The sequence below is a fragment of the Ceratotherium simum genome, chromosome 25 (assembly GCF_057802395.1).
Source record: "Ceratotherium simum simum isolate JZ-2026a chromosome 25, ASM5780239v1, whole genome shotgun sequence".
Classification (NCBI taxonomy): domain Eukaryota; kingdom Metazoa; phylum Chordata; class Mammalia; order Perissodactyla; family Rhinocerotidae; genus Ceratotherium; species Ceratotherium simum.
The window spans coordinates 26,626,417-26,639,207 of record NC_141924.1 but is presented as its reverse complement, the minus strand read 5'-3'; the positions used below and the strand labels follow the sequence as shown (position 1 = coordinate 26,639,207).

Below are 12,791 nucleotides of genomic sequence, written 5' to 3'. Positions count from 1 at the left end.
AAAATTCATAATATTGCATTTTTTACACTTGATATAAATGATACCTTACTGTATAAATCCTTCTACAACTTGCTTTTCCAGGTTCAATATTATATTTTTGAGAATTATTCATATTGGTCATGTAGCTCTAGTCATTTATTCTAACTCCTGTGTGGTAGTAATCCACTGACTGAATTATACCACAATTCATTTATCTTACAGTTGATGGACATTTAGGTTGTTTCCAATCTCTTGCTCTTATAAACCATGCTACAGCGAACACTCTTGTACATGACCCCTTGTGAACACGTTCGAGAGTTTCTCTATGCAGCATGCCTAGGAAGTATTGCTCAGGTATATACATTCAAAACACCTATAGATATTGAGAATTTGCTCTCCAAAGTGACTGTACCCATTTACACCCTCGCCAGCAGTGCAAAAGAATTTTTGTTGCTTCACAGTCTCACCAACACTTGGTATTGTCAGGCTTTTTAATTTCTGACAATCTGCTTGGTGTAAAATGTTATCTCATTGTTATTCAATTTGCATTTCTCTGATTAGTAGTAAAACTGAGCTGCCTTTTTTTTTGGTGAGGAAGATTGGCCCTGAGCTAACATCGGTTGCCAATCTTCCTCTATTTTGTATGTGGTACACCGCCACAGCATAGCTTGATGAGCGGTGTGTATGTCCGTGCCTGGGATTGGAACCTGTGAACCCCGGGCCGCTGAAGCAGAGTGCATGAATTTAACTACTATGCCACTGGGCGGGCCCCCAAAACTGAGCTTTTTAAAAAACATGTTTTTACCACTCAAGTTTCTTCTGTGAATTGCCTATTCCTCACTTGTGTCTATTGGACTGCTGCAATTTTCCTTACTGAATTGTTTTTTTTTTTTACATGCTCTTTACACACTCTTGATACAAGTACTTTGTAGGTTTAATTTATTGCAAATATTGTTCTCCAGCTTGGCTTTATACTATGTTCACGGGATCTTTTCATTTTAATTTATTCAGCTTTATCAAACTTTCCCTTTTTATAGCTTATTTAAGAAAGCCTTCGTTGAGTTTTTCTCTTCTTTCTTCTAAAATGTTTAAAGTTTTGACTTCCATATTTAGGCTTCTACATTGCTGCTTTTATGCATCGGGTGAGGTAAGGATTTGTTTTCTTTTTTCCTATGGATAATAATTGTTCGGCATTATTCATTGAAGAGACCACCCTTTCCTCAATGTCCACTTTTGTCTTATCACCACAGTCACTCAAGAAATCAGTTGTGTAAAATTTCTCTTAGATATCACTACTTGTATAGCATCTTGAGTTTCCCTCCATTACATCAAGTGTGCCTTCTGACCTCCACCTGTGGGCTTATCCCTACTCACACTCTGAGCCTGGTTGCCATCCGCCCGAGAAATATTGGTCAATCTCAGGACCATTCTTCCTGATGTTCCCAGACTCTGTGTCTTTCTGGTGACTAGTTTTTCGTTGGTGTCCATATATGTGTTATTTGCACTTCTATTCTGGGTTCTGAGCTAGGGTGACCAAACATCCCAGTTTTCCTAGGACTGAAGAGTTTCACTAGTGCAGGACTTAAAAGTAGTAAAATTGGGACAGTCCTTGGCAAACCAGGACGGGGTGGCTGGTCACGGTTAGTTCTTACCTCCAGTTTCAGCTTCCTCCTATGTTGACCTCTTGACTCTTCACCAGTCATATTTACATTAAATTTTTATTTGTTGAGTACCTACTACACATCAGATGCTGTGTGAAGCATTTTTACACACAGTATCTCATTGAACGGTTACAACAGCTCTGTATGTCTTCCTTTTTACACATGAGGAGAATTGTATTTAATTGGCAAGGATCACAAAATTAGTGACACAAAAGAATGAAACTCAAGTCTCTTGACTAAAAATATTTTATTTCTATTAATCTTGCTATCTTCCTAGCCTGAGGAAAACATAGCAGTAATTGCATACATGGGGTCTACACCTGTGCTAACTGAACTTCCGGGTGGAACCACATTATGCCTAGCCTCTTGCTGTCCAAATATTTTTGGTCTAATATGATTCCTGGTACATTTGACAGTACATGAAGTCAACTTCCTATGTTCTAAAGCACAAGTCGCAATCCCATTTGTTATGCAACAGTATGAACATCTCAAATGTCTCATTAGGATAAAAACTAAGAAGAAAGATAAACATGAATATTATCGCATGGCATGTCACACTACCACCTCAGATTGTATCCTTCCAGTCAAAATGTCACTGCATGGCATGTGGGATCTTTTCATTTTAATGCATCTACTTTATCAATCCTTCCCTTTTTATAGCTTATTTAAGAAATCCTTCATTAAATTCTTCTCCTTTACATTTTCCAAATCTCAAACGTTATTTGTAGATTATTAATACAAAATATTATTTGTGTACGGGCTGGCCTGGTGGCATAGTGGTTAAGTTCACGTGCTCCTCTTCATCGGCCCTGGCTTCATGGGTTTGGATCCCGGGTACCGACCTACACACTGTTTAACAAGCCATGCTGTGGCAGGCATCCCACATGTAAAGTGGAGGAAGATGGGCACGTATGTTAGCCCAGGGCCAATGTTCCTCAGCAAAAGGAGGAGGATTGGCAACAGATGTTAGCTCAGGGCTCATCTTCCTCACACACACAAAAATTATTTGTGTAATATTTATTCCCCAAATATTAACAGGAATTAGGTGGAGGGGAAAATGGTCCAGGGCCGGCCCCGTGGCTTAGCAGTTAAGCGCACGCGCTACGATGCTGGCGGCCTGGGTTCAGATCCCAGGCGCGCGGCGACGCACTGCTTCTCTGGCCATGCTGAGGCCGCGTCCCACGTACAGCAACTAGAAGGATGTGCAGCTATCACATACAACTATCTACTGGGGCTTTGGGGGAAAAAAATAAATAAATAAAATTAAAAAAAAAAAGAAAATGGTCCAATTAGTTGGGAAACAGATTTCTTTATTATAGAACTTAGTTCTTTATTATAGAACTTAGTCTCGATTTTGCTAAGTTGCATTGTGACTTCCCTACACAGAGATAGTGTAGTATTTTCAAAATGATTTGACCATGAAACATTTTTGTTTTGTTTCACTTTGTTTTGTTTTGTAACTTCTCACGTGCTGTGGAATACAGGGAAATGCTCTTTTCATCTGTAACAGCACAATACCCTCCAGAGGGCAGCAGATTCCCTTGGCATATGGCCAATCACCTGTTCATTGAACAGACTGATAAGGGTCCTAGAGCATGTTCTATTAGTAGTCCAGTCATAGATGTACAATTTCCAGTTTCTGTAGCAGAGATAGGCATTGAAATTCAGCTTAAGGCTGATAATAAGATGAATGTGTCGCACTGAGATATAATGCCCCAAAATAAACTGAGTCTCTGATTGATCACAGTTACATCATTGGATTATAAAGTTCAGATCCCAGATCATGTCTTTTCCTTCTTATCTTCAATCAAACAACACATATTAATCAAATGTTCCATAAGGAATAAAATGAAATAATATTAGAATTAATTCCTTTCCCAAGGAACTTACTAAGAGACCGGGGAAATATTTAGATGAGGCAGCACATTAGCTCATTGACTTTCATGCCTGGCTGCAAATCAGAATCACCTGGGGGGGCACTTTTAAACAAGAATAATGGCCAGGTCCCACCTCAGAACAATTAAATTTGAATCTCTGTGTTTGGTTTCAGGCCTGACATTAAAAAAAAAATGTTATGGGGCCAGCCCGGTGGCATAGTGGTTAAGTTCACGTGCTCTGCTTCAGTGGCCTGGGGTTCACCAGTTCAGATCCTGGGTGCAGACCTACACACCGCTCCTCAAGCCACGCTGTGGCAGAGTCCCACATACAAAACAGAGGAAGACTGGCACAAATGTTAGCTCAGGGACAATCTTCCTCAAGCAAAAAGAGGAAGATTGGTAACAGATGTTAGCACAGGGCCAATCCTTCTCACCAGAAAAAAAAAAAAATGTTCTCAGGTGATTTAATGAGCAGCCAGGGTTGAAAACCACTGTATTAAGACGATAAAATAATGTTTTAGGTAAGTGGTTTCTGACCTTTTCAAAGAGAAGGAAAAATTTAGATGTCTTTTCCCAGGGGAAATGTTTTAAATCTAGAAGAATACAAAAAAGAAAATAGTCATTCTTACATCCTCTGTCGAAAGTTAATCTTTGTTAACCTCTTTATTTTTTCTTAGTCATCAGTTTAGCATACAACAAAATCAAACAAAAAAAACTCCACATCTTATGGTTCCTAAACTTCAAAAAACATTTCCTAGTCTTAGAGCAAAAGACACCATTTTTTTCTGCCTCCAAAAATTCATAGTTAATGAATAGCCTTAGTTAATGAATAGCCTAGCACATTCCAAATAGAACCACTCAGCCCATGAATCTCATCTGACAAAAACTAATTCTGTTCGTTTGCTACCTGAATAGAGCTAAGAGGTTTATTTGCACAAGACTAATTGGCAAGGTGGAGGAGGAGAGAGTGAGAGGTCAAGAACATATTAATGAATATATATCTTCCAATTGCAAAGAGATATGGAGCAAGCACCGGCCTAGCTGGTTGGAATGAGGAGTATAGGGTATAGTTATGGATTGGAGATTTTCTTTATGCAAAATTAACTGGTTGATGGTGGGAAGTAAATGCATGGAAATGTGTTTCATTAACGTCATGTTCTTACTGTGAGCTCAGCTGGTGTCAGTGACCTGATAGGATGGCTGTTTTTAGGGCATCACAGGACTGGAGACCGCCTGAAGACAATCTAAAGTCTTTGAACTAAAAGATAGTCTTTGAAAATAAAGCACAGGCAGAAATATGGGCTCAGTTCCTCTGACAGCTGATAGATATTTTAAGCAAAAAATGTGATCAACCTTTTCCAAAAGGCTTTAGAAATCAAACTAAAAATGCCTAGCTAGATCTAATGAACTATGCTTGAGTGACCCAGAGGAAAATATCATTATTCCCATTTTATAGATGAAATATCTAAAATCAGAGAAGTTAAGTAATTTTCCCAGAGCTATAAGCAAATAAGAAGCAGATTGAGATTTGAAACCAGGCAAACTTCCAAGTCTGCACGCTTAACCACTACATTGTGTTGCCTCAGAACTTAGAGGAAAAAAACTCACATTGCAATACAGAAAACACATGTATGCACACATTTATATATATTACCTTTTCTAAAGCATGTATTTTAATGTTTCTAAAATTAGGGTATTACCAACAATCAATGGTGTCTACAATTATGACACATACATTGATACATAAATGATATCTAGAAGTATAATTTACACATAATTGATACATAAAGCAATGGTGCATCTTGACCTTGAATAAGTTACCTAATCTCTCTAAATGTAAAATGGAGATGTTAACAGTATCTCATAGAGTTATTGTGAGGATTAAACGTAATAATTCATTTAAGGGATAGCACAATGTTCAGCATATTGATAAATATCATCTACTATTATCATTATTAATTTAAAAATCGGTTAAACATCTCCATTGTGTCACACAGTGTCCCAAGATTTGGTAACAACCTTATTACCATGAAATAAGGAAAAGGTTTTGCTCTCATAAAGCTTATATCCTAGTAGGAAAGGACATTATTATTGTTGTATTTACTATGTGGTCAGCACCAGGCAAGTCACCTGGCATTTAAAGATGAATGAGGTGCTTTGTCCACGCCTGAGTGGTTTACAGTGTAGTAAACTAGCTATCTAATAGTCAAAATCTAACTGTGGGAAGTCTCTTTAAAAGTAGCTTATATCCTTAAAAGGTAATTAAAGCATTTCTACTTGGGGCCCTAGTAAAAGATTCAACGTAGGTAATCCAAAAATACTCTTTGAGTCAAATTGAACTGCATATCTCTTCTTTCTAATTTGCTGTGAGTTGGGAAACCACAAGGAGCCTTCTTCCAGAGAGTTTAAAAAAAAAATCCAACCATAGAATCACAGGAAATTTTAAAACATCAAATGTGTAGCATCTACCTTCTAATTACACATTCAAATGTTTCACTCATCACCATATGTATTGTCCTCACATATTAACTAAGTTGTCCTTTATCACTAGAGTAATTATCTTTTATTATCAACTGTATGCTGAGTCACCAAAAAATTCAATTTACCGCATAAGGTGAGTTAGGCCCCAATGATTAATTCTTAGTGATATTTTACCAAACTCTAATAATCTTCACTTTTATATAAAAAGAGAACAAGAGGAAATGAGATGGTTTAGTGGCTCACATTTTTAATTTCAGATGAGAACTAGAGGAATCATGGCAGCTTCATGGCTCTGACCTTGTAGCAAAAATTGGCTGAGCCAGTACAAGTTTCCTGATTCTAACCTAGGGCCATGATCCACCTATGTAACGTTCCTGGTCTCAGTTTCTCTATTTAAAAATATTAAAGAAAGAGATTTTTTTCTTTAAGTATCTTTTGTGAATACATAAGTAATATACACATTGATTTCTGAACATTTGGAAAATATAGAAAAATATAAAAATAACCCATAATCTTATTACCCAGAGAGAGCCACTATTAACATTTTGACATATTTCTCTCTAGAGAGAGGAAAAGAGAAAGATAGGAGAGCACATATGTATACAAAGTAGGAGTGGGATGTAACCAGATGTATAGATGAAATAAAAAAGTAAGAGAATACTAGAGGGGAGGAGGGGAGGGAGGAGGGCGAAAAGGATGGTTACGAACATGTGTGTGGTGATGGATTGTAATTAGTATTTGGGTGGTGAACATGATGTAATCAATGCAGAAATAGAAGTATAATGATGTACGCCTGAAATTTATACAATGTTACAAATCAATGTTACTGCAATAAAAAAATTAAAAATAAAGAGAATACTTATTATTACTTTATGAAAATAAATTAAAACAAGATATGAATGATTCTTAGGAAAACATAAATGGCATTAATTGACTCAAGAACAAACAGCAGAAAACCTGAGTAGATCTATAACTATGAAAAAAACTAAAAACATTTGCAGAAACTTATTTCCATGAGGTAGGTATCATTACAATCCCCAGTTTACAGAATGGGAGAGCTTGACAGGCTACGTGAAGGAATTAGCAGAGCTGGGACTTGTCAATACTTGCCATGATTGCAATCGTCATACTCTAAGTAGGCCTAGACCTCAACAAGAAAAAACTCATACTATGGTAGGGAAGTCATTTAACAATCAGTAACTCAGCACCTACTCTGTGCTTGGCACTGTTCTGGGTGCAGGGGATGCGAAGATGAATAAACTGTGGTCCCTGTGTTCAAGAAGCTTCTAGATGAGTCAAGACAGACAAATAATTACACAGGCTATACTGCAACATGTTAATTGCTATAACAGAGGTAGAAAAAAAGTGTTGTCAGTGCCCAGAGGAAGAAGTGATGCCATAAGAGATAGGGAAGGGCTCGTATTGAATGTACCATTAGGGCTGGCTCTGGAAAGGTAGGCAGAGAAGGGAAAGAAAGGCACACCATGCAGAGGGAACAGCATGTGCAAAGGCAAAATGCCACAGATAACCTACACATTGACTTCATTAAATCTCTCTTTAAAAACAATGCAAAGAGACGTTATGCTGCTTTTGACAAAAGACTATAGTTCTCAGCAGCATCCTTTCCTTCTTCCATCATGACAAAAACTGCTGTTAGTTCACATTAAAATGGCAGTAATATTTGGCAGAAATCTGCTGTATTCTTCCTTAATGAGTTGTCAGAGATTCTGCCGTGCCATTTGTCTTCTAAGCAAGTTATTATGAAGGCTGTCAGTAAAGAGTAAGGATGAGGATAAGCAATATATTCACCAGTCAGCAGGGGGCTCAGAATCTGTTCATTTAGAATCAGCAGGGGGCCGTGGGAAAATGTCTATTCTTTAAGCAAGCCTATGAAGGACTACCATTCAAAAGAGGGAGTAGGTTTGTAAGAAGCTAAAAAAGTCTTCCTCTAGTTTAAACTCCGAGGAGCTTTCTGTGGGCCCTCTGCTTACAGACAGAGAATGAAAGAAAGCAGGGCAGACATTCTGATATAAGAGTGATCTTCATTTTGACTACTCACCAAAACCTAATTGAGAGACTGACAGATGAATCTGATACTATACAGAAAGTCATGTATATGGGTAATTAAGTCGATAGTCACATATGTCAAAATAATTCACACTCAGTCTGCAGTATAGGAATTTTACTGTCTTACTGAGGCTATTAACTATGCGTGAAACTAAGAATTAAGATTGTCGGGCCGGCCCCGTGGCTTAGCGGTTAAGTGCGCGCGCTCTGATGCTGGCGGCCCGGGTTCGGATCCCGGGAGCGCCCCGAGGCACCACTTCTCCGTCCAACGCAAGGCCGAGTCCCACGTACAGCAACTAGAAGGATGTGAACCTATGACGTACAACTATCTACTGGGGCTTTGGGGGGAAAAACTGAATAAATAAAAATCTTTAAAAGAATTAAGATTGTCTGTTTTCCCTGAGGATCTTACAGTTTGGATTAGAATAGCTAAGGAGCAAAGTTTGGAGAAAGATAGATTCAGCCTCTGTGGCTTACTCTTTATGGGACTTTGAAGAAGTTACTTAGCAACTCTAGTTAATAATACCTACTTTACAGCATTGCTGTAAGGATTAAATGAGATAATATATGTAAAGTGTTAGCACATAAGTGCTCAATAAATGGCAGTCATAACGATACTGCTCCTGCTCGCTTAAATATGATTATTATATAGATCCAAAAACAGTCTAGACTTTTTTCCAAACATAATATGTTCCTATAGAGAGAAGAAAACTTTTAACTATAAATAATTACGGATAAATGAATTATATTATGAATAAAAATATTTTCTGCTGATAAATTTTATCTTTTGTACTGTCAACACTGCAATCTAACCTGTTGTCTATAATTGGACAGAAATAGAACCAGTTTTAGTTCCCCTTCCTAATTTATCACATTTCTAATTGCTCTACTATACTTTGAGATTCAAGATACTAGTGTTAACAGCATCACTGCAAAATCTCATTTTACAGTGTATGTTTTTTTTTTCCCAAGAATGTGGTTTTATTTTATTTATTCATTTTTTTGTGAGGAAGATCAGCCCTGAGCTAACATCCAATGCCAATCCTTCTCTTCTTGCTGAGGAAGACTGGCCCTGGGCTAACATCTGTGCCCATATTTCTCCCCTTTATATGGGACCCCGCCACAGCATGGCCTGACAAGCGGTGTGTCCGTGTGCGCCAGGGATCGGAACCAGGACCACCAGCAGCGGAGCGCGCGCGCTTAACCGCTACACCACGGGGCCAGCCCCTACAGTGTATGGTTTTAAAATAATTATATATTACTGCCTAACATTCTTAACATACATGGAAAACTGAACGATTTAATCTATAAGAAATTTAAACTGAAGAGCTATTCTGTCCTTTATTTGGGAGAATAAAGGGTCAATCTCCTGTAATTGAAACCATAGTTACGACTCAAGGGATATTTTTTATTTTAATCTTCATTTTTTCCAGTTATTAATTTAAACTATCAGAGAATAATAGTCTATTAAAGCTGAAAATGTCCTTAAGATGATCTATTTCAATGCCTTAATTTGACTAATGCAAAACTAAGACCTGGAGAGGTCAAGGGACTTAACTAAATATCAACAGTACCAAGTGTAATATTCAAAAAAAATTTTTTTTCAGAATTGCAACAACTATAAATAACAAAACCTGATAATGGCTAGAAATAAGTAATAGAACTAATTTGGTATGGAATAAACTTGACTTTTTCTATCTTAACTGGTTCTCACAGCTAAGGACAAATATCAGCAATTTGGAACATTGTGAATAACACTAAATGCCTCATTTCCACAGTCCCTTAAATAACAGCCCACATTATTTCTAAAACACATGGAAACATTCTTCAGTGCCTTAAAAGTTAAAGTGCTACTCAAAATTTCTCCTTTTAGGCACAGGATAGAAATGGATGTAGAATCATATTTGGCTTTGGGAAATTTCACACGTGTTCTGGCATACAATAAACATGTCTCTCAAATATTTGTTTATATTGTCTTGTTCACTGTAACTACAGTATATATTAGTCAACAAGATCAAATAAAATAATATATATATTTTTCAACAGAGGATACTCTTTCTGTCTGAGAATAACACAGAATAGCTATTTTCCAGGAAGCCAGTTGATGTCACTCTATAAAATATGTAGTAATTATGATAAAAAACTAAAATAGACTTCTTAACCTTATACTGCAACAATTTTTCACCCATACACATTCAGTCATGCATGTAAAGCTGTCATTTCCAATCTAGACCATTTCTGATTAGTCTTAGCTATTCTGTAGCAATGCCAATCAGAGTGATTATGTTATCACTGTTGTGGCAATTAAATGCTCTATTTGTTTACTCTTGAAAGGACAACTGATCTGATACGTAGTCAAGTTACAAATAGTTCTGTGTCTGATATTAATGAATGCCCATAATGCATTTTTCCAAAGTTGTTTCTTCACAGTTAAAATGACGCAACTTACAATGAAAATTCTTCCCCTTTAAGTCAGTGGATCTCAACTAGTGGCAACTTTGTCTCCCAGCGGACGTTTGGCAACGTCTAGAGACATTTTTGATTATCACACAACTCGGGGCAGGGAGGAGGGATGCTACTGGCATCTAATGGGTGGAGGCCAGGAATGCTGCCAAACATCCTACAATGTACAGGACAGACCTCCCCACCCCCAACAAGGAATTATCTGATCCAAAACATCAGTAGTTAAAAAGTTCTGGAGATGGATGACGATGATGGTTGTACAACAATGTAAGTGTACTTAATGCCAATAAACTGTACACTTAAAAATAGTTATCATGGTAAATTTTATGTTACATATATTTTATCACAATTTAAGAAAATCAATAGTGCTGAGACTGAATGCTTTAAATCATTGAGAATCCTTCTTTAGGGAAAGTACTTCAGTACTTCTAGGAAGGCCAAAAGACACTGTGCACCTGATAAAATGACATTAATAAAGCAAACAACTTTACTTTCCTCTTGTAAACCATACTTTGTTCTCTCTTGACTTGCTTCCAAATTTCTTTCATCAATTAATGAATGATTCCAAACAATAGTTTCCTCACCTACATGCATACTGCTGCAACAAAAATGAAAACAAAAACTGTAATTGGGTTTTTTTGGCTTAGCTAGTTTGACTTAGGTTTCAGTTACATGCCACCAAAAGTCTTGACAAATATAAGAGGCAGCAAAGAAATTTGGACAAACACAGAAAGTAAGAAAACTTAGTCACTTGGGCTACATGGAGAAGAACGGAAAACAAAAAAGAAAGAAGTGGCACGCTCAAAAAACACTAAAGACAGCAGTAAAGACTTATTTTCTTTTTCTAGTATTAGTCACAAAGGAAGGTAAATGCAGGTCTCCACTCAATAGTGTTCCGTTAAGCAAGTCTATCAAATACGGACTCCAGCTTCAACATATGCTTTTTCAAATCCACCTTCTCACTATTTTATATTTATGTGCCTCACCTATGTTCAAGTTGGAGCCAGTAGTAGTCACTTCACTTGTACTATTTCAGCTTCCAAAGTATTTTTATCAATAGTCCCTCTTCCCCAGTGTAGTCAATGCTAATTAAAACATTTCTATGGGAAAAGCATATACCATTAATATCTCTTGCTGAAGCTGGATTAGAGAATATCAGCAAAGCCATAGCCTTTCAAAAGTTTTGATATTAATACAAATCAAAATGAAGCTCTAAAATTGGAACACAATGATTAGAATCAAAAGTTCTTTCTCACCCATAATACAGCCACATCATAAAAATAAATATCTTACACAATTTTTACTAAAATTACTCTATCTTAGTTCTGGAACAACAAATTGGAAAAAAGATACTGATAATCTGTCAAAATAAGAGTTTTAGTCATATACGTAGAGAAATCCTTGTTACAACATTGTAAGAATTTTAATTTGTAGAGAGATGGGGAGAAGAAAATATAGGAAGATGTTTTAATGAGATTGGGTAAAGCGAAAATGTAAACAAAACAAGAAGTAGAAACTATAAAGAAAAAGATTAATGAATTGAAAACATTGAAATTAAAATTTTCTATATGGCAGAAGATACTATAAGCAAAATCGAAGGTCGGGCCACAGTCTGGGACAGCATTTCTTGGAAGCACACAGTCAGCACTTGGGAAGCTTTAAAAAGTACTGATTCTCAGGGGCGCACCCCGTGGCGTAGTAGTTAAGTTTGGCACACTCCGCTTGGGCAGCCCAGGTTCATGGGTTTGGATCCTGGGCGTGGATGTGGACCTACACTACTTGTTGGCCATGCTGTGGCAGCGACCCACATACAAAACAGAGGACGATTGGCACAGATGTTAGCTCAGGGCTAATCTTCCTCAAGAAGAAAAAAAAAGAGGAAGATTGGCAACAGATGTTAGCACTGATTCGTAGGTCTCATTCCCAGAGATTCTGATTTTAAGTGGCTGAAGGTGCAGCTGGGGTGTCTAGAGTTTTTTTTTTTTAAATAAAATTTATTGAGCTGAAATTCACATAACATGAAATTCACCAAATTAAAGTGAACCATTCAGTGTCATTTAGTACATTCACGATGTTGTGCCATCACCACCTCATTTACCTTTAACCACAGTCACCTCCTGAGTGACTACAGCTTGTCATCCATTCATTCAAAACAATGCTGTCTTCTTGACCCTGTCTTTCTCTTGTTCTTTCCAATTAACACCAGCTATACCTGTCCACATCTCTGTGTCTGGCTTTGCATCCATTCACTGCATAATACACT

General features: G+C 37.2%; 1 protein-coding gene across 1 annotated transcript in view; it reads left to right on the top strand.

Annotated features, from left to right (window-relative positions):
* The first annotated feature begins 246 nt into the window (after positions 1–246).
* The window catches only part of SNRPF (small nuclear ribonucleoprotein polypeptide F), a 32,636-nt gene continuing 20,091 nt past the window's right edge, over positions 247–12,791 (top strand). The window contains exon 1 of the mRNA XM_004417972.3: positions 247–455. Within this exon, the coding sequence (XP_004418029.2) occupies positions 247–455 (209 nt within the window). The remainder of the gene's footprint in view (positions 456–12,791) is intronic.